The 26916-nt window shown below is 46.4% G+C and overlaps 1 protein-coding gene across 5 annotated transcripts in view; it reads left to right on the forward strand.

Annotated features, from left to right (window-relative positions):
- The window catches only part of PRKG1 (protein kinase cGMP-dependent 1), a 387732-nt gene that overhangs the window by 297913 nt on the left and 62903 nt on the right, over positions 1 to 26916 (forward strand). For 4 of the 5 annotated variants that reach the window (XM_064662173.1, XM_064662171.1, XM_064662174.1 and 1 more), the window contains one exon: positions 23206 to 23271. In XM_064662173.1, coding sequence (XP_064518243.1) covers positions 23206 to 23271 — 66 coding nt within the window. Of the gene's footprint in view, positions 1 to 19595; positions 19703 to 23205; positions 23272 to 26916 lie in introns of those variants that run through there. The other variant, XM_064662176.1, reaches the window with a different exon arrangement.

Genomic DNA, 26916 nt, shown 5'->3' on the forward strand with positions numbered 1-26916 from the left:
ATAAATATTATATATCCAGTATTACATTGATATAAAGGTTTGGAACTCGAGCTCAGCAACTGCAGCATAATTCTGTGTTCTGACAAACAGCCCAGTCCATAATTTGAGGGCTTTTATCAATCTTTGTGCAGAAAGCTGGTCCTATCTTAGTCCAGCAGGTGCTGGTGGACCTTCCCAAGGAGCTGTGCAGCTTTCCAGGTTTGCTCCACAGGGCAAGTCCCACAGGAACTTCTCCTCTAGAACTCTCCTAGCCTCGGGTAGGCCCGGCGTTTCTTTAGGACCAAAACAGAGCAATTGCCAAATTCCTGCCCCCCGAGGCTCCTCTGGTTTTAGATGATCACTTCCAAACCTCTCCCAGAGCTGAGATGATGGATCAGGGGCTCTCAGCAGCCATTGTTCACTATCTTGCTTGCAGATTTCCTGACTTTCAGGGCAATTAACTTGTTGATGAGATGCAGCTTGATTTCATACTAATGCTGAACAAAACCCCCGACAGCAAACACGGCGTTGAGAAGGAAAAACAAATGACTGTGTGCTTAGGCAAGAGCAGGGAACACCAGCCTTGGATCTGTTGTGCCTTATCAGCTCCTGCCTCATGTTGAGCAGCCCCTTTGCATCTCACAGGCCTGGTTACATAAAATCCATCAGCATGAAAGTACATCCCTTACCCGAGGAGGAGTAGAGGCAGGCATTGTGCTCAAAAATGCACCTTTTTTTTTTGATCTATTGTCCAAGAGACAAAGAAAACAAGTATCAGAATCAATGATAGAATTATAGAATGGTTTGGGTTGGAAGGGCCCTAAAGGTCACCCATTCCCACCCCCTGCCATGGGCAGGGACACCTTCCACCAGCCCAGGTTGCTCCAAGCCCCGTCCAACCTGGCCTTGGACACTTCCAGGGATCCAGGGGCAGCCACAGCTTCTCTGGGCAACCTGGGCCAGGGCCTCCCCACTCTCCCAGGGATCAATTCCTTCCCACTATCCCATCTAACTCTGCTCTCTGGCAGTGGGAAGCCATTTCCCCTTGTCCTGGCACTCCAGGCCCTTGGAAATAGTCTCTCCATCTTTCTTCTCGTCCCCTTCAGGCCCTGGAAGGCCACAATTCACTCACCCCAAAGCTTCTCCTCTCCAGGCTGAACAATCCCAACTCTCCCAGCCTTTCAATATCTGCCTTTAATTTTATTTTTTTTTTAAGAAACACAAAACTTCTTAGAGGGAAAACAGCCATTAGGAAACAAGGTCCCTTCCAGCCCAAACCATTCCAGGATTCTAAAATCAAAGTTTTCCTGCTCTTCTAACAAAAAGAGCACAAATAACATTGCTCCAGTTACTCTGGGGAAGTTACACTCAGAGCCAATTTGATGACTCAGATGTGTTTAGTAAATAATCACATTGTTTGGAGTCTTAAAGATAATAATTGTTGGTTTAGAAGATCACAGCTTATGAATAGTTCTGGCTTTTCTCCACCTGAGTCATCCCTGGGAACTGAAATCGTGGATTTCCTCTCCTTTGAGGGTGCAGTCCTAGAGAGCAGGCACAAGATTCCTCCTGCTGAGTTTAAAATATATATCTATATCTATATCTATATATATCTATATATATATAAATAAAATATTGGGCAACAAGAGCATGCCAGATGGAGGAACACAGAATTCCAGGGGTTTGGAGGAAAGCACAAGAACAGAAGGTTTATAGTTACCAATACATTTGCTTAATCTCTGCTGCTCAGAGAATTTTTCCAGTGTCTTTTTGCCTCAGAGCTTGAGAGAAATGCTCAAAACTCTTCCCTTTTTCCCCTTTTTATGTTGTTGTTTTTGTTTTTTTTCTGTGAAAGAAAAAAAAAACAACAACCAACTTATTCCCACCTTGTTTCTGTCCTGCAGCTCATGATTAAGTCAAAACATTTTATCCTTAAATTTCAAAATTAGGACACTTGTGTCAAAATGCTGATTTATGACAAGTGTTTCTAGTTGGAGGGGAAAAAAAAAATCCATGCTCTGGGATAAATATGTTTATAAGGAGAGGAGAGAAAAATCCCTGTAGAAGACCTCCAGTGAGGAAATCACACATTTTCTTGGAAAAATGCTTCCATCAGAATCCTCCCTCTAGCTCTGTTCAGGTTTGTAAGCATTAAGTGGAACTGAGGAATGCAGCACTGAATTCTAATTCTCTTGACTTCCTTTAAAAGCAAAGGTGCCTGTTGGGGATGCAGGAGCAGGAATTAGTGCGGGGGATGCAGACAAGATAATCCATGTTAACAAACCCTTGGAGCAGGTTTCCAACTACCAGAGGGGGAAAAGAGGGATGTCTGCTTAAATTTAAAGCCAGACTTAACTCTGGCATCGTGTGAGGTGGCTCCTCTTTGAATCTCCTGTTTATATCCAGGATGGATTTGGTCTTGTGTGCATGGGAAAACTGAGGGTTTTTTTAGCCCAGAATCCCAGGTTTGGGATGCAGTGCCCAGTCATTATAAGGCACCATCATAATGTGAAATAATTAATGTTAAGCCTCGTGATTTATGAGTAGTGAAACACTCCATGTTAGATGCCCATTAAAATAGTTCCACCTCTAAAAATACAGAATAATATCCCTTCCTGGCTTTCAGTTTTCGTGCTGTAATTGGAACACAAAGGGTGGGCCACTTCAATTAGCCAGTGATTTAAACACAATCCTAATTTAGCCATAGTATCATAAATTAGGGCCCTGTCCTTTGGAGAAGACACCGGTGCAAGTTTGCATTGAGGACACCTTCCCAATAACCTGTGGCTTCCTTAATGATGTTTCCATATTCAGTATTCCCAGCAACACTTTTGAGGTTAATTTATGTCATCCAGGTTATTCAGCAGGGGAGAAGGGTCCTGCCCATTACAGACTTGCTATTTTTAGGATGATTTTTCTGTGACATGCCATCCTTCAGTGCCCTGATTCCCTCTGTGAGCTCTCCCTCCTGGCAGGATCCCAACCCCCATGTTGGGGTTGTTTTGTTGGGGTTGTTTTGTGGGTGGCACTTGGGGACATGGGGCAGTGGTGGGCTGGGCAGTGCTGGGGGAGTGCAGTGACTCTGATTTTAGGGGGCTTTTACAACTTCAGTGGTTCTGATTTGTGCCCAGGAGGCTTCACAGTTACATTCCCAGGCAGGAGCAAAGAACCTGAGGTGCTCTGGCCAAGCTCAAGCTCGTCCCTGAGCTGTGGTCAAGGGGCACTTCTGCCAGGAATTGGACTCTCCCAGCCCAGAGTCCTAAAGCTCATCCAGTGCCACCCCTGCCATGGGCAGGGACACCTCCCACTAGCCCAGGTTGCTCCAAGCCCCGTCCAACCTGGCCTTGGACACTTCCAGGGATCCAGGGGCAGCCACAGCTTCTCTGGGCAACCTGGGCCAGGGCCTCCCCCCCTCACAGGAAACAATTCCTTCCCAATATCCCATCTATCCCTGCCCTCTGGCAGTGGGAAGCCATTCCCCCTTGTTCTGTCCCTCCATCCCTTGTCCCCAGTCCCTCTCCAGCTCTCCTGGAGCCCCTTTAGGCCCTGGAAGGGGCTCTCAGGTCTCCCTGGAGCCTTCTCTCCTCCAGGTGAACCCCCCAGCTTTCCCAGGCTGTGTTGATGATCCCGACTGGACTGATCCCATCCTGGCTCAGGGTGTATCCCCCCAAAACACAGGCTGGTGGTGTCACCTGCAAAGCCTCGCTCAGGGAGCAACATCAGCCTGGTAACAGTGTGGGAATGAGCCTGATTTCCTTCTGTTTGCTGTTCTCCTCCTCATCTTCCCTCCATAAACCCACAGAATTCTGTAGGCTCAGCACCATTCCTAAACTGGATATATTTCTATTTCTTGACAGTCCTCTGCTTTGAGTTTAATGGTTATCAGCATCAATTTGATGTCTTAAAACAGATCTTTTGCCCATTTCCAGACATGGCAGAAGGGCTGTTTATGCCCTCTCCAACAGCTCCATCTTCAGTTCCAACCCCTGAACACGAAGAGAGTTTTCCTGGCTGTTGATAAGAGACACAGTCAAGCTTTGAAGAGCTCAGTGTGTTACAGCAAACATGTGCTTGCCCAGCCCTTCCCTGTCCCTGTGGGGTGGTGCTGGGACTCCAAAGGGGGAGCTGGAGCCAAGCTGGATCTGGCTGGAAATACACCCTGAGCAGTGTAACATTTAAAAATAAAGAGCTGGTGTTGTCACTGAGCAAAGCTGGGTGTTATTTTAGGCTGGGGTGCAACCTGAGCTGGGCTTTTGTGAGGGGCAGTGCCAGGACTTTGTGTGCAAAGCTCGTGTTACCTTTGTGTTGGGCTCCCAGAACAGATGTCTGAACACTCATGTTTTGGGAGAGTGTGTTGTTTACGGGAACATCCCTGTGGATGCTCCCCTGGGGGCTCTGCTTGCTTAACACAGAGGATTTGGTCTCCATTTGAGACTCCAGCTTTCCATTTCTAGGTTAAATTTAACTGGGAAAACAACTGTGCCAGTTGTGTGGGCCAGTGTGTGAACTGGCCTGACCCTGTGGCTGGAATGGTTGCTGTGCTGGGAGCTCCTCCCTCTTTGCTGGGATACAGCAAACCCCCCACCGGGCTGGAATGAAGGCTGATCCTTGGGACACTCCACAGACATTGTTGATGGATCCACCTTTGATGGATTTGGGAGCCTCAGGCAGCTGCTGATGAACGTAGGTGATGGATGAGCCCACCCTCAGCGCTGGGATAACCTCTGGTTTCTAGGGATTTGTGGGATAGGCTGGATCATGCTGCCTTTCCCACAGCTGCTTATTGAAGCCTCGCCATCCCATGGGCACCACTGATGGGCATTTGGCCAGCTGAGAGCCCACCCAGCCCCTGCTCTGCCAGGACCTCTCCTTCCCTTCCCATCTTCCTGTGCCCAGTTCATTCTCTGCAGGTTTAAGGCTCCAAACCTCCTCTTTTTGTCCTTCTCCGACCACAAGGTCCTTGTCCCCAGATCTGTTTGTTCTTGTGCTGCCAAACTGTCGGCACGAATCCTTCAGCAAGCTGATTTCCTGAATTAGGATAATTGTCTTCCCCCTTCTGCCATCTCTCCAGTTAAACAACAGTCCCTCAGCTGCCTTTGCTTTCCCTGACCACCACTGGTGTCTCCTTTCTCTGCCCAGAAAGTCCCTGCTTTTCCCTTTTTGGAGAGAAAATGGACAAGATACAGTTCTCCTGATGAGCTGTCTCATGTCCCACCACAACTGTCCTCCTTTGAGATGCAAAGAATTCTCATGTGGCCTGTTCTTGGAGTCATCTTCATGGCCCCCATTAATGTGCATCTTCTCTATAATCTGGACTTTACTCTTTCCCTTCATTCCTCGCTCTCTTTTGGATCTTTTCCCTCCCCAGATGAGCACATTTTGACCTCCTCAGTTGCAGAGATTTGAGGTCACACAAACACAGGATTGTCCCAGAGCTCATGTCCCCCTTCCCCACACTCCCAGTCCTGGAATTGCAGGAGATGGAGCTGCTACTGCCCATCCTGGCCATGTCCCACCACAGATCCCCAGCATCATCCTGTCACTGGGGAACATCAGGGATTTTCCTCTCTTCTTACCACCAGTGCTATTTATTGTATGGAAATTTGGGATTTCTTGTCTTGTCTTTACAGCATCATCCACTCATGATTTAAGCTGGAGGGGACTCACAGAGGGCACCTGGGACAGCTCCATGCTCAAAAGCACTCCAGGATGTTGCTTAAAGCCATGTCCAAGTGCGTGGATTGGAATTTTTTTATCTTTTCCCTTTCCTTTCTTCACCTTTTGGTCAACCACCTCCACTGCTGGTCTTTACCAAAGCCACTCTTAAGCATTCCTAAGAACCACAAGGACCAGCAATCCACTTTTGTCACTGGAATTCCGAGCTGCCAACTGGGACCTTCTCTTGGCATCTCCAACTTGCTTCTTACAATTCCCGATGGAGAAGCCGTGTTTGTCCTTCAGCCTCCACACGGGGGTTTATTTCCTCCTTGGTGTCTTTTTTCCTGTCCTCACTGGACTTCAGCTCATTGTCTCTGTCCTGAGGTCTCACAGGTCGCTCCTGGACCTGTCTCTCTCCAGACAGGAATCTCAGATGTTTCTCTGATGCCTCCTGGAGATATCTGGCTGCCAGTGTGCTCCCAGTGCCATCCCGAGTGTCCTCCGTGGCTCTGGCCCAGCTTTTCTCTGCAAGATCCAAGCCAGTTGGATCTGTCAGCTTCCCTGTATAAAAGTCTCCAAGACAGAATCAAGGAATCCCAGAATCATGGAATAGGCTGAGTTGGAAGGGACCCATCAGGATCATGGAGTCCAACTCCACTTCCAGAAAGCAAAACCCTCCACGGGGGGAGGCTCTACTGCCAACATAATAGATTGTTGCAGCCTTGAACTGGAAACACTTCACCCCTAGACCCCCTAGAAAATTTGCTGACAGGAGATATATTTCCTAATTTATTTCATGGAATAAATACGTTTCTCAGTGAGCTCTCTGCAGGCTCTTGCTGTTTGAGGCACAGGTGGCCAAGTGGAAGGTGTCAGTGATGCCCTCAGGAGCGATGCCATCATCCCAAATCCAACGTTGAGCTGCACGTGTTGGACTGAACAGACACTTCCAGAGCTTTACTTGGGTTTATATTCAATAGAAAAGGCAAAGAGCTCATTTATAACTCTTAAGACTGCAGGCAACCTTCAGCTCAATTTAATCTTGGGTTTGCTGAGGCTGAAACAAGGTTTAGGTTTATATGGCAGGACTTCCCTAACGAAGCAATTTCACTGTGACTGCTGAAGGGGCTGGCAGAGATTTGACTTAATATAATTTTTTATATTGCTACCAAATTCAATTTCTTTTTTTTTCCCCCCTCTCCCAGCCCCTGGGCTTTGTGAAATCAAGTTCTTGATTCCTGAAATCTGAAGCCATAAAGGACCCGTCTTTAAGGCACTTGCTAAATCCCATTATTTCCTCACTTGTGCTATAATTAAATGAAGAAATGTTTTCAGTTATGGAATTGAGGAGAAGCGGGAACGTTTTAGAGCAGCTTTCTATAAACCATGATCTCACAGAGATGATAATGGTTGTTACAGCAGGTTAATCATCGTTTGCCCTACGTGCTCTTTTATTTTCCCATTCCACAGTGTCATTTTAGACGAGTTTGGGAACTTCCCCCCAAAAAAAGTTGTGTTGAAGTGTACAATAATGTGAGTTTTGTGCAGTTTCTTTTTCCCCTCAAAGACCAAAAACTGGTGAAAAGGAAATAAGTTCTTCAAGAGGGGTGAAACACTAAGTAAGAAGAGGATGAGTTTGTTGGCTTGACTTTGCAGCCTTGGGCCCAAATCCACTTGAAATTTTCAGTGTGTTGAAGTGGGTTTTTTTTAAATATTGACTGTGCTTGTGTCACAAAGAAGTTTTTTTTTTTTTAATTTCTTCCAAATTAGGGCATCTCTTCTCTTGGGTACCTTCAGGGCTGAGGTGACTTTGAGTGAAGAGTCAGTAACGTGGGCAAGAGCCTGAGGATAATCTGGCTAAAAACCTGCAAAAGGCGTAACTGGGAGGATATTTAGTTAATATTATTTTTGATTTTTTATTTGACTTCTGCAATGCCTGAGTGACTTCTGCAACGTGCTGGGGGAGAGCTGGTGACGTGGAATATCATCGAATCCCAGGATGGTTTGGGTTGGAAGGGACCTTAAAGCCCATCTCATCTCACCCCTGCCATGGGCAGGGACACCTCCCACTAGCCCAGGTTGCTCCAAGCCCCGTCCAACCTGGCCTTGGACACTTCCAGGGATCCAGGGTCAGCCACAGCTTCTCTGGACAACCTGTGCCAGGGCCTCCCCACCCTCCCAGGGAAGGATTTCTTCCTCATAGGTGAGCTTCTGCTCCTGGATTGGAGCCTTCAAAATCATTCTTGGTCTTCTGCAGTCGAGTGATGAGGTCACATTTAATCCAAGGGTAAAAACAAAGGGAAATGAAGTCAGGAAGAGGGAAAGGGTATGAAGTTCCTGGACAAGGAGTCCCCTTTATGGACTGGAGGGATACAGCTCTTTCAGCCAACAGCTCCAGCTCCTCTATGCACGTGATCAGGAGTGTCTTCTCCTCTCCGTGCTGAAAGGACAGGAATTAAATAAGGTAAAACTCCATGGAAATATTTGGAAGTTCAAAGGAGAGGAGTACACGTGTCAGTCCATAAATAGCCTGGAAAGATTTTGCAGGATGACATACAAGCTTTTATGTAGAAGCTGGAGAATAAATCTTCCTTCCCTCAAAGAGGTGGGGTGTGATCCGTGTCACCCACCGCCTCTGCTTCCCTGGGGTTTTTATATCTTGACCTTGAGCACTTGGAAGTTTCCTCTGGTAACAGCTGAAACCTTACAAAAGGGACAAAAATGAGCTGAAAGGGAGCTCTGAAGGTCCCTGCTCTGACCTCAAGTCATCACTGCCTTGTCCAGCCAAACCCTGGAGAACTCCAAGGACGGCGTGTCACCACTCGACCTGTCGCGCTGCTCCAAGTTTTCCTGAGGTTTTCCAGCGTGTCCAAGCTAAACCTCCTAAATGACAACTTTGAAAAAATTCCTGGGGGGAAAAAACACCAAGAGAAGTCATTTAGAGCGAGGAGTCTGGCATTTCACAGGGATTACTGGCGCTGTTTGCTCCCAAAAGCTCTTGAGCCCGCTCTTTTATTGTGGTGAAAATGGGGATATATCTGATCTGCATGGATTTGGGGGGGGTCCTCAAGAGCAGAGGAGTTAATCCATAGGCATCACAGTGTATTTTGTTTTAATTTTGCACCGTGTGTCCTTTCTTGGAGAAAGACTTCAATCATCTGGCGTTTTGGGAGAGATCCCTCTACCTGGGAGAGCTGGAATTCTCTCGGAGCCCTGGGAAAGTCTGAGCCTTTTGTGCTGGTGGTTTATTGCCCTGATGCTCCAGGAACAATTGAGGGATGATTCAGGTTTCAAACTCCCCCCCCCCCCAGCGTGTGTCCTTGAGAAATGTGGGATGGTTGATGGATGAGGCTGAGCAGGACATCTCGGAGGAATTCCAAGCTCATTTAGGAAATGTTTTATCAGCTTAGAGCTGGTGATGAAAGGCCTGGAATAAAGTATTGCAGTTAACCCTAGGGGCTTATTTTTCCTTATATGGCTGTGGAAGATACTTTTCCCATATGGAGATCCCAGATTAGGGATAGTGAGAGTGGAAGGGAAGGATTTTAATTGGCAGGAGCTTTGATTTAGTAATGAGACACTGCCAGTGTGTCCCTGTGCTCCTGCTGGAGCTCGGGAGAGGTGTTGGATCACCCTGGGGGGCTCCTTTTCCATCCAGGCTCAGGCTGTTGTCAGTACCCAGGGCTTGAAGGGAGGAGCCAACCATGGGAAAAGGGACTTTATTTCATGGAGTCACAGAAAGGTTTGGCTTGAAGGGACCTTAAAGACCATGTAATTCCATGGGCAGGGACACCTTCCACTATCCCAGGGTGCTCCAAGCTGGCCTTGGACACCTGCAGGGATGGGGCAGGGCAGAGCCTGGGGTGGTCTCTGCCTCAGCAGGTCCTGTCTTGGCAAACACTTGGTCTCTCTCTTTGCTTTGAAGAAGCTCTAAAGGATCAGACACGTAATAAACTCCTGGGATTTTAGTTAAATAGAATATTCAACTGGATTTCCTTAATTTAAACAAGGGAAAATTAAACAGACCCCCCCAGATTCTTTCTGTGTTTCGCTCTGTCCACATTACCCAGAGGAGCTTTGCTAGACATTTATCTCACCTTTTATTCCTGCTCTTTAAAGGGGATGGAATTCTGCTCATTAATATGTTTGGGAAATTCATTGGTTTACTAATAACAGGACTTAGTTTCCTTCCAACTCTTCAGGTTCTTTAACAAGGTTAGAATCTCAACATATCCCAAAGTGAATGAATTATTTGAGGGTGGTTTTTTTTCCTGTTCCCTGTTTGTGTTTGTCTCCAGTGACTTATTAAATGAAATTAAAGTTCAGCTGCCGAGTCCTTCGTGAAGGAAATGGGTCAAAGACCATTTCACATGGCTCTGGCTGCCAAATTCTGCTGCTGCTGTTCTGCAAATCACATTTCTGCAAATAATCTGGGCAGAATTGGGTGGTTTGTGACTCTCAGTTCCTTTTCAAAGTACTTTCCCGAGAGCCTATTACTGATTTTTTTTAAAAACTGAAAAGACTTAGTAAAGCAGCAATAACATGCATGTGTAGATATAGAAATATGAGTTATATTTTTATGTATTATATATATATAATGTGGTGATCTTAGTGCATGGGCAAGAGTTTCTCCTGGTTAGAACCTACTAAAATGTGACACCTGCTCAATTCAGCTGAAACACCATTTATTTTGAGGAAAATAATGCCAATAAATGGTTTCCTCTCCTCCTCTTCTTGGTCTTTTGGCTTTGTCTGGCCTTGAATTATCTCATCAAGGCTGGTAGATGTGTGTCTTGTGCAGAGCAGGTCTGCAAGGCTCGAGTCTCTAGAACTGTTCAGATTTGCTCAAGATTTAATTGAATTGTCCTTGAATGTGATAATTAACATTTAATATATCTGAAAGTCACCCACTGGCTGATTAAAATAGCAGTGGACTGTGTGTGGTAGGGTTTTATTTCACTTTAATGAAAGAAATGGTCATTTCATACCTCTGGGTTGTTCCACTTGGGGAATATCATTAATTACAGGCTAGTGAGACACCAGTTCATGACAGTAATTGGTTGGAATCATTAATAGATTTGGCAAGTGGGTTTGAACATCCCAGTGTCAGTGTTGTGTCACTCAGGTTCTGCTTTACTCTGTCACTTCATCCAGACTGAACTTAAGCCTCAATTTTACCCACAAAGCCATCAGTTTTAATTCCTGTGTTAGCTCTTCTCTGCCCAGCTGGTCTGCTGACAACACTGGACTAAATCCTATCCATGTTATTATCCAGAGGCACTGGGAATGCTCCTGATGGAGTGGGCCCACTGGAAGTGGTTTTCCCATCAGCAGGGAGTGGTTTCTAGGTGTTGTTGCCACCTCCGGGGTGGGAAACAGGGGACTCCCCACAGGGTTTTAAAAGGTGTGTGCATGTGGCAACTGGGACATGGTTAAAGGGGGATTTGGAACTGCTGGGTTGGACTCAGTGGTCTCCAAAGCCTTTTCCAACCTCAGCAATCCTCTGATTCTTTGCTTGGCCTGATGTCCACAGATCCAGCCATGAGGGGGTGGTGCAGTGGCTCTGTTTTAAACCAGGTGAGGCTCCAGGTGTGACTTGGCAGCAAAGGTTAAGGGGGGAGACACTCAGATATCTCTTTCACCCTTAAAAGTCAGCAGCAGTAGGATTTCATCTGGATTTGGGAATATCTGCAGAGCATCTCCTCAGTTCTCACCACTGGTGGGTTTTATTGGCTTCCCCTTCCCAAGCTGATGGTTCCCAAGGGAGGGCACAAAGGGGAGTTTTCCCTGCCCATGGAAAAGGCAGAGCAGAGCCCGGGACAGGGGGCAGCCTACAGGTACCTGCTGGAGAGGAGAAGGCTCTGGAGAGACCTGAGAGCCCCTTCCAGGGCCTGAAGGGGCTCCAGGAGAGCTGGAGACTGACTTGGGGACAAAGGATGGAGGAACAGGACAAGGGGGAATGGCTTCCCACTGCCAGAGGGCAGGGTTAGATGGGATGTTGGGAAGGAATTTCTCCCTGTGAGGGTGGGGAAGCCCTGGCACAGGTTGCCCAAAGAAGCTGTGGCTGCCCCTGGATCCCTGGAAGTGTCCAAGGCCAGGTTGGAGCAACCTGGGCTAGTGGGAGGTGTCCCTGCCCATGGCAGGGGTGGCACTGGATGATCTTTAAGGTCCTTTCCAACCCAAACCATTCCAGAATTCTATGACTTGCAACTGTTCCCAGCCCAGTGCTGCCACAATCCCCCCCTTTGCTTGAAGCTTTCAGAAACCTGATTAAAATTAATAGATGGTTGAATTTCTTTTTGCTCAAATGGTGTTTGTGGAATGGCCCCTCCTGGCTGGGGCAGGAGGATTGAGTGAGGGATGTTTTGCACTTCCAAGCCCAGGTGAGGATGCTGCTTCTCCCAGGTGTTCAGGCAAACATCCCAAATGCATCTGCCACCTTCCCTGGAGCTCCCAGATCTTGGGAATGTTAAACTTTGGCTCCTGGCTCATTCACCAGCAAAGATGACTGGAAAGAGCCAAAGGGAACTGGGTTCACGTGGGGTTTGTTGGCTGTTAGTTGGGAATCTGGAAAGGGCTCTTTATCAGCAAATAATGTGGTATCATCTTCTTTATAAATTATACACTGATAACAGCAGAAAAACCATGGGATCCCAGACTGGTTTGGGCTGGAAGGGACCTTCAGGCCCCTCCAGCTCCAGCCCTGCCGTGGGCAGGGGCACCTTCCACTATTCCAGGTTGCTCCAAGCCCTGTCCAACCTCCCTTTGGACACTTGACCACTGGAATCCTTCCTTGAAACGTCCTAAGGACCCCTAGTGCTGCTTTCTGCACAGGCTGAAAGATCCATGTGGTGAATATGAATATAACAGCATTAATTACAAAGGTGTAATTCTTCATTTCCGGTGATTTTCACACACTACTTGCAGTGCTGGATTCAAAATCCAGCTCTGTAATTCAGGCCTTGTGTCCAGAGATGACTTCTGAGCTTGGCCCTGCTCTGATCACTGCAGGTGAGATGGAAGTTGTAGGAAAATTAAAGAAAAAAAAAAATAAAGAAGTGATTTTCCCTTCTGGGTCATTGGTGCAGGGTTGGTATTTTGTGGTTATAGGAGATGACAGGGGCCATAATCCAGTGAAATGGTACAAAGCTCTCCTTGTCACAGTCATTTTGTAAAGCTGTGTGTGAAAGGGAGACCCATAAATTACAGGAATATCTTATTTAAAATTCTCCTGAGCTTTGCTGGCATTTGAGCTCAGTAATGGCTGCAGGGAAGGATGCCCAGGAAATCTCTCTGTTGCTTTTGAGCCACAGAAAAAGGGATTTTTCACCTCATTCTATCGCTGTGGGTTTTGGGCACCTCGACATGACAACAAACCATCAGGAAAGCCCAGAGCTTTGTTTTAGATAATGTTTGCATGGGATTTATGCCCAAATTCTAATCCTACCTAAACTTCCTCCCTTTCCAGCTCTGGATAGACCTGTTTTTATTTAAATATATGAGGTAATGTGCAGTTCAGTGTTAAATCAGTGGTTGGCAGCCAAGCATTGAGATCAGTCATTTTATGGAATCAAAGAATCCCACAATGGTTTGGGTTGGAAGGGACTTTAAAGCCCATCCAGTCCCACCCCTGCCATGGGCAGGGACACCTTCCACTAGCCCAGGTTGCTCCAACCTGGCCTTGGACACTTCCAGGGATCCAGGGGCAGCCACAGCTTCTCTGGGCAACCTGTGCCAGGGCCTCCCCACCCTCACAGGGAAGAATTTATTCCATGTATAACAAATTTTTTTCCATATATTATTTTATCTAAGCTTTGACTCCTATTTCTTCTTCCACCAGGAAGCCTTTTAACCCCTTCTCAGGTTTCCACAGGGCATTGCCCCCCTTAACTGGTGAAGAGCTTTTCACATTGGGTGTGTGAGGGAAGAACAAATTTGCAGCTGCTCTTCCTTAGTGCTGCAAGTCCTGCTGCCCTTCCCCGTGTTATTAAACAGCCTCATTCTCAAACACAGTGTTGGGATTCATCCCAGTTCTTAAATATCAGCTTGGCTGATAGAAGTCATAAAAGAAGGAGGAGGTTTCTTGGAGGGTCGTCATGGTTTGAAATTATGGGCATAATAATTGCTTGGGTTTTTACTGTGCATTCCCCAGCGCTGACTCGGAATTTCACTGTGGTTTTCTGGCATTCAGCACGTAAAACTCATATAAACCTCATATAAAACTCCTATAAAATCTTATAAAACGAGTCCTCAGAGCAGTAAACCCCACGAGGGCAGGGTGGAACATGTTCACCCAGCAGAAGATGGGCTGTTCCACGGTAAAATAGAGGGGCTGTCGAGGCCGGTGACTTTTGCTGCCATAAAATCCCTTTTTTGGGATGTTCCAAGCTTGAGCAATTCACCAGCATGGTAAGAGGTGAGGCCAGGAATGAGGATCCATCCCTTCCTCCTGGGAATCTGCTGGCAGACAACCCTGACTGCCCTCCAAACACTGCCACTGTCCCCCCATCCTTTCCTGGAGGTCACACAAGTGTCACCCCCACCAGGGCCAGAAACAAAGGCATTTCTTTCCCTGTCATTTTGACTCCTTGGACAGGGGAAGAGCTGCTGGTTGGAATTCTCTCAGACATCATAAAACTTAATTTAAAGGTGGGGTTTTTTTAAATTTATAAAAGTCAGTTTTATCAGCTTATACTTCTAGCAGTCAGTGTTGTCAGATAGAAGTCCGAGGGGTTATTCCTGTTCCAAGGACGTGTTTCTCAGAGTTCATTTCGATGAATTTACTCATAATCTTATCTTTCCTAATTAATTTCACCTTTACACTTTGGGAACCAGATGTTTGGTGTAATAATTCAAGTGGTGTTTTCCAAAGGACGTGGTGCTTGGAGGGCATGGGTTCGTTCAGTGCTGGGTTCGGGGTTGGACTTGGTGGCCTTACAGGGCTTTTCCAACAAAAATAATCCCGTGATTCTATAAATACAGCAAGTCTTGTCCTCATCACAGGAGCACAGATCCTTCTGATCCAAGCAGAACCAGCTTTTGTTTTCCTCACTGAACTCCCTTGGGGCTGAAGTGGGGTCAGGCCGAGTAACCACAAGATTTTGGTTGATTTTGTCAAGGAAAACCTTGGTTATTAATTTTCTTTTTGCTAAATCAAGAATAGGCAGGGGGCTCTTACACCTCACCCTGATGCAACTGCAGGCCAAGATGCAAGTTACAGAAATTATTACAGATACAAGGTAATCAAAGCTCCAAAAAGAAAGTGGGTTTGGACTTGGGGGCCTCATTACCTCCATCCTCAAGCTCAGATCAGTCTGGGTCCTGAAATGGGACGTGTCCCTCAAGCCATGAGTGTTGTACAATCTTTAGTTGTCCTTTGCTTCCAAATTCGTGGCAAAGACTTGAAGGAAAGCACCACATGTAGGGGAACCCTGTTTCTGGACAAGGGAACCACAGCAGGTCTCAGTCTCTGGGCTTGAGTGTTCAAGGTTGGAAGTGGCATCACCCTTACAGAGAGAGGAAGTGATCCCAGTATTAAATTCAAGGCTTTATCTTGGAAAAGCAGGGAATTTTTCCACCCCAGCTGTACCAACCCTTTAGCACCAAGAGGAATGGGAAAAGGGAACATTTAAAGGCCAATCTCTCTCCCCTCAATTAGAGAGAATCAGAATAACTTAATTTATGGTGTAGTTGCTGTTCTAACACGGAAATTCAGGTTTTTACAGACACACAAAAAACTCCCAAACCAGCTGGGGTTCAGGATGTTTCCTGAAGGCAAAGGCAGCCACACTTGAGTTAATGTCAGATGCAAAAACCCACAAACCTTATTGTTTCTGGGTGTTGGTGAGTGTTTAGGTGTCCTCTGCTTTTATGGGATCTGAGCAGGAATTCGCTGGAACAAGTGGAGTATCAGCCCCAGCCACAAAGCACCACTTGTGTCTAGTGCAGCTCCACTTCCAGACATGGCCAATCCTTTCCTGCTGGAAAAGAGCTGGAGAAACAGATAACCCCCACATCTGCAGTGATTAGCATGGAGCTCATGAATATAAAACACATGCAAATGAAGGCTGCACAGCTGCCTCTCCACGGGGAGGGCAGTGAAATACTCCTCACCCCCTCCCTGGTTTTCCATAAATCCAGGTCTGGAGGGATTTTAAAATCTGCAGAGGTAGGACAGCCTGGAGGATCAGCAGCTTTGGGGTTGTACCTGTTTTAAGTTGTGATTTATTTCCTGCTGTGGTTGCTGGGGGAAGAGGCTGGAAATGCTGCTTGGAGAGGACTTTCCCTGCTCGGTGGACGTGGAGTGGGAAACCTTTGGCTTTTCCAAGGTTTTTAGCTTCTCCTTGGGCTGCAGCAAGTGGATTTTTGGCTCAGTTTTCCAAGGCTGTGTTATAGTGCTCTCCAGACCTCGTGTAACTGGGTTTGGGGGTTTATGAAGTAAATATATTAGTGGTGCTGGAGCATAATCAGTTCTGAGGTTAGTTGCTGCCTGTTTATTCTAACACACCTCACTCAAGCTCCTCATGCATTGCTTGACTCACCCAAAAAATACATTTACTGGTATTTTTGTATCCTCAGCCTCTTCTGAGAGGTAGCTGGGACCAGTGAACCCCTTGCAGGTGGCTTTAAAGGCCATTGCCCAAGCACAGTGTTGATATTATTCAAGTGTAATACAAATATTGTGTTACTTTAGCTCTCAGATCCCAGTTTGATTTGACTGTGATGAAGCTGTTTGCATAAATAATGGTGAATTGCTAACTTACCACTCAAGGAAAGCTCTTGTGGGTTAAATTTGGATTGTTTCCCCAGGAGTTTGAAGTTATTATGGATTAAGTAGGGGTGAGAATCTACCAGAAGTGTATAATAAAGCTAATGAAGAGTTAACATTTATATTATATATTTATATAAATGTATGAGTGCCATGACTCTTTCCTGTGGGACCCTTTGTCAGGGGTCAGCTCAGCTGGCTGGAACATGGAGATAAAACCCCCCAGCTCATGGATTTGATCCCCATGTGGGCTCTTTGCTTTCAGTGACCCTTGTTGGTCCCTCCCAGCCCAGAATATTCTGTGATCCTCTGCTATTATTGCCACAACTCCAGGAGTTACCCACTGTGCCTCTCAGCAAGGATAAAATCCTCATGCTGCCTGTCAAGAGAGATACCACTCTGGTGCCAGTTTGTGCTGATCAGACCTTATATCTCCCCTTTCAGCTCTTGAGGGTGTGGACCCTTCTCTTCTTGGAATAGTTCTCAGCTGACACAACCCCTCTGTGCTTCCTGAGTCACTGGCAGTGTCTGATCACAGACAGAATGTGAAGGTGGCTCCCAGGGGCTGCTTTTATACCCATTTCTAATACTTCTCTGTGCCATCAATCCTTTTTGCCCTCTGCATCTCCCCTGTACCAGGACTGGCTTCAACATTCTGTGACATCTGACAGTGCCTCTGCTTTAATTAATGCTGGGGTTTGGCACAATTTGTCCCTGTTGCATCTATTGATATCAGCATGATAATGTGAATTAATGTTAATTCAGCAGCAGCCTCTATAATCTGATCAAATTAACACCAGCCAAGTCCTGTGTAGTATCTCCTGGCTGCAGGGCCAGGGATCACACAATAAATTCAAGCCTTTTTCTCCTTCTAATCAAAGAATCCCACACTGGTTTGGGTTGGAAGGGACCTTAAAGCCCATCCAGTCCCACCCCCTGCCTGGGCAAGGACACCTCCCACCAGCCCAGGTTGCTCCAAGCCTGAACTGCCCTTGATATTCCATCATTCCAGAGGTGGAAAGGAGAAGCCCTTCAAGGGTTTCTCTTTCCTGAGGGAAACAGAAAATCAGTTCTCAGACTTCACGGGACATCCTGGAACATCCCAGCACTTGGTGACTCACTGGGGGAATTCTGAGGTCCAGCTTGGGACTTTCATTTGCTTTTAGAGGTGTCAGCAGGTTTTTTGTTGACCAACAGAGTCTTCAAAGTCCTGTTCACTGTCTCTGAGTCTTTAAATTCATCAATATTAAAGCAGATTTTCAGAAAGGGCTCTTTTTTCTTTTTTTTCTTTTTTTTTTTCCTGTGGAAATCTTGTTGGGCAATCCCTGGCAGGGCTTAAGCCTTTCAGCTGGGAGCCACTGGGAATAGAAATATATGTTAGAAACAGTCAGTAAGTGCTAATAATCTGCTCACAAGGCATAAAACAAGTGATTAGAGGGAACTGGGACATTTTCTAGCCTATTTGGAGGGTTGTACAGTTTGCTTATATTGAAAAAAAAGCTTGTAAAATTGGATTTCTAAAGCATTTTTTGTCTGAACAAGCTGAAATGTTGTTCTCTCAATGCCCAACAGAGCCTAAATCACCCAGGATTTTTGGTATGTGTCTTCCAACTGGGATACCTCAGAGGAAAACCTCTCCTGTTGGAGTTCATTCCCTTTAGGGAAGGGGAGATTTTAATGCCTGGGGGGATTTTCAGAGGTTTTATTTTCAAGTGGAGCTTTTTTCAAATGGCACATTCTATTAGTTTCACCTTCAAATTTATGGAAGCTGTATTTATTAATTCCAGTAGCAGATTTTTACAGGCCACCAAGAGACGGGGCAGTGGCTGGTCCTTGGTGGTTGCTCTGCAGAACCTGGGAGAGGTTCACAGCAGAAATCTCACATCTCGTGGGACTTAATGAGAGTTTAGCTCGTTTAAAAGGGTGTTAATGAAGGTTTTCAAAGAAAAGAAATAAGAAATTAGGTCTTCCCTGGCGAGTTTTATAAATACACCCCAGGAAGACTCTCCAGAGGTTCCTGACTGGCTGATATTCCATTTCCTTAATGCATTTTATCACTTTCCAGCACTGCACACTTGACCTTGGTACAGTGTTTTTAATAAGGTTGATTGAAAGTATTTAGGACACGTCAGAAATAAGTGAAAGGAGAAAAAAGAATGGAAAGAATCAGTCATTAACTGGAATTTATCTGTAATAGCTCAGACCTCAGCATCTCTATCTCCCTTTTGAGTTAATTGGGTATTTTCTGATTACACCGCGGCTTTCAGGTGGGACATACAAATTCTCTTTATTGGGTATTGTGAGGAGTGGTAATAAAATTTGGTTTTCTTCTGGCCTTTAAAGAGAGGGATTGGCCTACCTGGAGACCTAAAAATGTCTCTGAAAGTCCACTTTGACTGCCAAAATGCCAGTCAGGAGACAAACCCAAGAGGCTGGAGGAGGTCAGGAGGCTGCACTGGAGGGACTGGATCCCCAGAACCAGCAAGTGTCAAACAAATGTGGTGGGATAGTGTTAAATGAAACCATCCAAATGCAGTTTCCCTTTATTTGAAGAATTGTATCAGTATTCTTAAGAGATTAGGTGCAGTAGGAGCTCAGGGAGCTGGTGTTGGAGCAGGACTCCCATCAGTTTGGGGATGTAGGAAGGTTAAAACATCCCGAAACATTGGGAAGCATCTCAAATAAATTTAAGGCAAATTATGACAACCTGAAGCCAAACCAGGGAACAGAGGCTGATGTATGACCTGAAGTTGTTGAGGGCTCAACAGATCCATGCAGTTCACCTCTTCAATAATCCCAGAATGTGGCGAGCTGGAAGGGACCCTCCAGGAGCACGGAGCCCCATCCCCAGGGTCACCCTGTGATGGGCTCCTGTTCCCAGTGGTGTCACGGGAAGAGCTTTAGGAACGTGGGGATCGCTGCCACCTCATTCCACACGGGCTTAAGGAGCTGAAACAAGGTCTCCTGACGCACTTTGGGCACGAGCCCACTTGTGTCCAGCCATGGAGCTCTTCAGGACAGCTCCCAAATCCCCTCCTCTTGGATTTCCCCGAGAAACCCCCGCGGTGGCAGCAGCTGTGACCTTTCTCCAGGTGCCCAAGCGTGAGGCCGGAGGAGCTGCAAAATACCAGAGGGCAAAATATAGTAACAGGCTGGGGGGAAAGCAGGCCTGTGTCCAGGGAAAAGGTGGAGGCAGGCAGGAGCCATGGAGTGTTCCGAGAGCGACGGCGATTCCGCTGACGACGAGCGCGGCTTCTCGGGGAGCAGCGACGACGACGAAGGCCGGGGAGTGTCCGAGTCAGTGCCGGGGTCGGGACTCTGGCTGGTGCCAGGGGGTGGTGATGGCACTGCTAGTAATTAATGGCTAATTAATGGCTGGATTTAACACAGTGCACTTCTAGGAGCTGCTTGTGCGTTCGGTGCTGTGCTCCTGAAGTAACTCCTTGTTGTATTTAGTGCCGTGCACTTGCAGTAATTACCTGTTGCATTTTGGGCTGTGATTTGCTAGGAATTGCTTTCTCATTTAATTCTGTGTGCTGGTAGTGAGTACTGGTAGTAGTTACTTGTTGCATTTAGTGCCATGCACTTATTAGTAGTAACTTCTGTGTTTAATGTAGTGGTTAATTTTGCCTGTAATGCTTACTAGTAGTAAGTTCTGCACTTCGTGCTGTGCACTTGTAGCAATTATTTGTAGTAAATAGTATTTACTTTTGCACTTAATGCCATGTACCTGTAGTAGTTACTTTTGCCTTTAATGCTGTGCACTCATAGTAGTTACTTTTGCACTTCATTCTGTACACTTGTAGTAATTACTTGTTGCATTTAATGCCATGCACTCACTAGTAATTACTCTCTCCTTTAATGCTGTGCACTGATAGTAACTAATGGTAGTAATTACTTTTTCATTTGATGCTGTGCACTTGCTGGGAGTAATTACTTTTGCCTTTAATGCTGTCCACTTACACTTCTGCATGTAATGCCACGTCCTCACTAGTAATTCCTTTTGTATTTAATACTGTGCACTGGTAGTCAGCCAGCAGTGCTAGTAGTAACTTCTGCATTTAATGCTGTGCACTTGTAGTAATTCCTTTTTGCATGTACTCTCTAGTAATTATTGTTGCATTTCATGCCATGCTCTTGTAATAGTTATTTTACATTTGATACTGTTCAGTGGTGGTAATTACTCTTGCCTTTAATGCCGTGAACTTGTAGTAATTACTTGTTGCATTTAATGTCATGCACTTGCAGCAGTAACTTCTGCACTGAGTGCCATGCAGTTTGAGTAATTACTTGTTGCATTTCATGCCATGTAGTAGCTACTTTTTCATCTCTGGTAGTGATTAGTGGTAGGAATTACTCCTACATTTAATGCTGTGCACTTGCACTGGTTACTCTTGCACTTGATGCTGAGCACTTGTAGGAATTAGTTGTCTCATTTAATGCCACGCACCTGCTAGTAATTACATTTTCACTCAGTGCCTTGCACTGGTAGTGTTTATTTTTGCCTCTAATGCCATGGAATTCTGCACTTCCAGTGGTCTCCTGTTGCGTTTAATCCCGTAAATTAATTCCCTTTTTGAACGTGGGTTGGCAGGTTGTGTGGCTGGAGGGCAACAGGGGTTGGTTGGTGGGGTGCTGGCCCTGGGCCTGTTGGGGCCCTGGGCCTGAGGCTGCACGAGGTGTTGGGAGCACTGGGAAGTTTTGGGAGGCGTTGGGAGCACTGGGAGGTGTTGGGAGCACTGGGAAGTTTTGGGAGGCGTTGGGAACACTGAGAGGTATTGGGAGCACTGGGAGGTGTTGGGAGGTGTTGGGAGCACTGAGAGATGTTGGGGGCACTGGGAAGTTTTGGGAGGCGTTGGGAACACTGAGAGGTGTTGGGAACACTGGGAGGTCTTGGGAGCGCTGGGAGGTGTTGGAGCCTTGGGAGGTATTGGAGCCTTAGGGAGGTGTTGGAATGTTGAGAGCAGTTGGAGCGCTGAGAGGTGTTGGAGCACTGGGAGGAGTTGGAACCTCGGGAGGTGTTGGAGGCTTGGGAGGTGTTGGGAGCCTTGGGAGGTGTTGGAGCCTTGAGAGGTGTTGGAATGTTGGGAGCAGTTGGAGCGTTGGAAGGTGTTGGAGCACTGGGGGGAGTTGGAACCTTGGGAGGTGTTGGGAGCACTGGAAGGTGTTGGAGCCTTGGGAGCAGCTGGAGCACTGGGAGGTGTTTGAGCGTTGGGAGCAGTTGGAGCCTTGGGAGGTGTTGGAGCATTGGGAGGTGTTGGAATGTTGAGAGCAGTTGGAGCGTTGGGAGGAGTTGGAGCCTCAGGAGGTGTTGAAGCCTTGGGAGGTGTTGGAGCCTTGGGAGGTGTTGGGACCACTGGGAGGTTTGGGGAGGTGTTGGGAGCATGGAGAGGTGTTGGGAGCATTGGGAGGTGTTGGGAGGATTTGGGAACCTTGGGAGGTGTTGGGAGCACTGGGAGGTGTTGGGAGGATTTGTGAGCCTTGGGAGGTGCTGGGAGCACTGGGAGGAGTTGGAGCCTTGGGAGGAGTTGGAGCGTTGGGATGTGTTGGAGCACTGGGAGGTGTTGGGAGGTCTGAGCTTGGCTTGTGTTTCACCAGAAGGTTCAAGGTTGGTACAGAAGGTGGTACAGGAGGACTTTGGAGGTACCAAAGATCGATTCCATGCTGATTAAAAGGATGTATCAAGTGCAGAATAGCAAACCCCACAACAGTCCCTTGTGTGTTGGAATCTCCAGTTTCAAGGTTTATTTAAAATGTTTGATGAAGCCACCAGTTGTAGTGCATTTTCCACTTCTATAACCATCTAAATATAATATAGTGACCATCATCATGCCTTTAATCCAGAACTATAAAGGGATGAACTATTTTTTTGTGACAGAAGTTCATCTGAGATAGTGGGATAGATATGTTAAGTTTTAACTGGAATTAGGGAACACCCAGAAAGGTTGCAGTCATTTTAATGGATCAGTATTCCAGTGAAAGTCGGCTGCAGCAACTTAAGGGGATATTAAACACCATAATTCCTTACCCTCTCTATATTTACCAAAGTTTTAGAAGTTAATAGAGATAATTATCTACTGCTATTCAGCTCCTTCTTTCTCCTTGCTATCAATTACCATAATTTCATTTATCAGTGGGGTAAAGTAGCACTAATACACACTTAATTTCGGTGCAAATAGACTCAAAGTCAGCATTTGAATATTAATGTTTCTGTCATTTGTGTTTCTGCTTGCTCTGTTTTAAAGGTATTGACATAAAGACATCTCAAAGGCAATTAAAGTTAATTAATGATTACTTTAAAGGGAGAGATGAGTGCACATGCATCACCCTTTTTTACTGCTTTAATACCTCCAGTCTTTAAATGAGGACATTTTTACTTCTAACAGCACCTTTAAATCTCATTTTCTGCCTCAGTGGAAATGCACAGTCTGAACGAATTGGGGGTGTTTAGAAGGAGAGGTCTCTTTTTGCCTGTGATCCACTTACCCTTCCTACCTGGAAAGGTGGGAGTGAACTGGGATGAAATGAATCCTGTGCATTTCTCCCCCCAACACAGCAAATGCATCTCTTGAACCCTGATGGAACAGCGAATCAGCCGGATTAAAATCAATTAAATTGGTTTTTTTATTATATGGTAATTTGTAGCTTTTACCTGCGTGGGCAATGAAAACACAAGGGCAAAGCTGTGCCTCCCAGAAATGTATTTTTCTGAAGGGCTTGAAGGATCCCAGATGTCTGGAAATCAGAGGATTGTCATGGAAATAATGCAACTGGCTCAAGAACTGTGTTTTTCCTTGCAGGGAGGACGTCAGAACAGCCAACGTCATTGCGGCCGAAGCGGTGACGTGTCTGGTCATAGACAGAGAGTAAGTACATCCCTCCCCTGCCTTGGGCTTTGCCTCCAATTTGCACCTTTTCCAGAGCTTTGGAGAGCCTTTGATGGTTTTCTCCGGAGAGGCCATTTAATTTTGAGTGCTGCAGTCCCAGTGTGTCTTGATACTTCAAGGGGGATATCCCCAATATTCCAGATATTCAGAGGGAAGGCGCCTCTGAATCAGCTCAGTGGTGGCAAACACTGACAATGAAGAAGGGCAGACACAAAATGGGAGTAACTGGGGAATGGAATTCCTGTGGAAATGGAGCTGGTGCTGGAACACAGCTTGAGTTCATCCCAGCAAATGTTAGAGCAGGATGATGTTATTCCAGCCCGTGTGGGGCGGGGAGTCCTTGGGTGAAGGACACAGCCCTGCTTGGAGCTCTGCGGCTCCAAGGACACAGAGGAGATGAGAAGAGTAAAATAGTATCTTGTCTAGGGAGCTTGAGGGAATTAGGGGGGGTTATTCCAGAAAAAAACATGCCTGGATGATCCAGTGCTGTGAATTCAACTGCTCCTACAGTTGTTGGGAATGGGATTAAAAGCAATGAGCCTGACACAGAAATTCAGTGTGACTCCTGCGGTGGTTTTCCAGTTGTGAGGGTGGTGAAGTGTTGGTATAAACCATCAAAAGGTTTATCTTCCATGGGAATCTTTCCAAGGGAATGTGGTGTTGATCTGTGAAAGCAAAAGAGAGGCAAATAGAATGAACAGGACCTGCAGGATGGAGTCAAAAGCCTTGGGAAAACAGGAAAACTTTGCCACTGTTTGAAAGGAAAATAAATCCATTGGATTTTTGAGATGTCTAGGACCTCCCTGTGTGCTGGGAGCTTTCAGAGGGGTGTGGGACAGCACTGAGGGTCGAGGGAGGGGATTGTCCCCCCCTGCTCTGCACTGGGGCACCTCACCTCGAGTCCTGGGGGCAGTTTGGGCACCAGAATATAGGAGAGATCTAAAGCTGTTGGAGAGCATCCAAAGGAGGGACACAAGGATGGGGAAGGGCCTGGAAGGGAAGCCATGGGAAGAGCAACTGAGGGCACTTGGTGTGTTCAGCTGGAGGAGACTGAGGGCAGAGCTCACCAGGGGCTGCAGCTCCTCCTGAGGGGCAGCTCCATCTCTGCTCTGTGAGCAGGGACAGCACCCAGGGAATGGCTGGAGCTGTGCCAGGGCAGGGTCAGGTTGGATCTCAGGGAAAGGTTCTTCCCCCAGAGGGTGGTTGGCACTGCCCAGGCTCCCCAGGGCAGTGGGCACAGCCCCAAGGCTGCCAGAGCTCCAGGAGGGTTTGGACAACGCTCTGAGGGACAGGGTGGGATTGTTGGGGTGTCTGTGCAGGGCCAGGGGTTGGACTGGATGATCCCTGTGTGTCCCTTCCAGCTCTGGATATTCCATGATTCTATGAAATATCACAAAGGATTGCTTTGTCCCTGTGTTCCCTGGGCACACAGTGTTGATGCAGGACATGTTGATGCTGTCAGAGGTCAGAAGGGACCTCTGGAGCCCTTCCTGTCTTCTGGAGAGACACAATTCCCTGCTCAAGTACCTTGGAGGGATGATCTCCACACCCTCAGTCCTGCTTTGACAAAAGTGCTTTGTGCCCAACTATCTCACACTCCTCCATTTCTAGAAATCTGGTGTTCTGCAAAGGTTGAGTTTGGGAATAATACCTCAGAAATCCTGATCCTTCTGATGTGTTAATTTATTATGGATTAAAAAGAAATATGGTCTCTCCATTGAGCACAGGTGGGGAACACCAGGGAGGTTCTTTCACATACACAACCGAGGGAACCTGGTGGATCAAACACCCCCTTCATTCCCTTCTTGGTTTTTGGGGCAAAGAGAAGAAGAATAATTTTTCATTAGATTACTTAGCAAGAGACTCTTTTAAGAATTTTTATATTTTTATTAATTAGATAACTTAGCAAGCGTTAATTCAGAGAAATACAAAGCAACAAGAATTTTGTGCCCCTTTTTTTTGTTACCACTTTTGCAACGGGTATTTTTGGTTTGCACTGTAAGCATTTAAAAAAAACCCCATAACTAATAATTGCAGAGTCACTCATTCCTGATCATGTTACAAAGAGTTTCTTTGCTTGTCTCCTGTGCCTTCTCCTCAGAGTATAATGCCCTTGAAATAGTGAGGAAGCACAAGTGAAATTCAACCTGATGAAGCTGTAGTTAATCTACACCAGAGATTCTAGTAACACTCTGCAATTAGCAGCAGAGTATTTATAAGAATCTTATTTATAGGGCAAGAAAATTGATGCTATTTATAGCACTCTTTATCATTCAGGGAAGGTTGTCCTGTGTCCTGCCCAGTGCTGAATTTCTTGTCAGAGTTTTTCTCTTGGGCTGTTCTTTTGCAGGCATGGGAATAACTGTAGGAGCAAATTTTAATGTGGAGAAAAACTGGGAAATTCTCTTGATGAGGAAAAATATCATTTCTTTCTGTCCAGATACACCAAATATTCCCCAGTTTGGGTTGTTGTGGTCCTGGGAGATGCTCAGGCTGAGGGGTGATGTGTCATTAAGGCTGCCAAATATTTTCTATTCCAAGCCAAGCTCTTTGCTTAATCAGATGTAACCACTGACAGCAATTTTCATGCTCTGTGGGTGTCCTGCTCTGAAATGTCTCAGCAACAGTGATGTTGCCATTTCAAAACACAAATGATGGGAAAATACTATTTCCTTCCTGAGAAACTGGAGTGCTCCAGTCTCACTGACTGGGGTTCATGTTACCCACCAGCATCACCTTGGCAGCGAGGGAAGCTCTTCCAACTTCCTTGTAAAAGTCTTCCCAAGGCATCCAAAATTCCAGCTCATGCACAATCACACCTTGGTGTCACAGCAAGTTGTTCCTAGGAGAGACATAAGGCTGCTCTCTGGATCTGGGAATTTTATGAGCAATTTTAGGGCTGGTTTAGTGGCTGGAGGGTTTGTAGTTTGAGAGTAAATAGTGTGGGAAAGTTTCTTCCTAAGGATGAGCCAGGCTGCCAGGAGAACTCTGGGAGAGCTGGGTTGGAAATGGGACACTGCTTGAGCATGGAAAGAGGAAATGTTTCCTCTAAAAAGCATCTCTGAAATTGAAAATAGGTCTAAAATGGTTCCAGGGGTGAAGCAGTGGGAGAAGGAAGTACCAGGAGGAAAGTGAAATAGTCTTTAATTACCAGACTCTCACCATGTTGGTGCTGCCTCGCTTTTTAATTTCCTTGTGAAACAAGAGGGCTGTAACAGCCACAAAAACCCCCCAAAGATGCCCAAAAAAGCAGTGGAGTCATTTCTTGCAAATCTGGGCAGACACACCTTGAAACAGTGGATTTCCAACTTCTTTTCTGGGGTAGAAACCAGCAGAATTGAGATCTAACAAAATAAAACAACCTGCAATGAGGAAGCATTTGATGTGTCCCATGGAATTAAGCTCCTTTGTTCCCACCTGTCTTTGTCCTGGCTGCCCCATCCCTGGAAGTGTCCAAGGCCAGGCTGGAGCACCCTGGGCTAGTGGAAGGTGTCCCTGCCCATGGCAGGGGTTGGAACAAGCTGCTCTTTTAAGGTCCCTTCCAACCCAGACCATTCTGGGATTCTGCAATTCCCACTGGGCTCATTTTGGTCGCCCAAGGAAGGCTGTCAGCAAACAGAACAT

This window comes from Pseudopipra pipra, chromosome 8 (genome assembly GCF_036250125.1).
Source record: "Pseudopipra pipra isolate bDixPip1 chromosome 8, bDixPip1.hap1, whole genome shotgun sequence".
Taxonomy (NCBI): domain Eukaryota; kingdom Metazoa; phylum Chordata; class Aves; order Passeriformes; family Pipridae; genus Pseudopipra; species Pseudopipra pipra.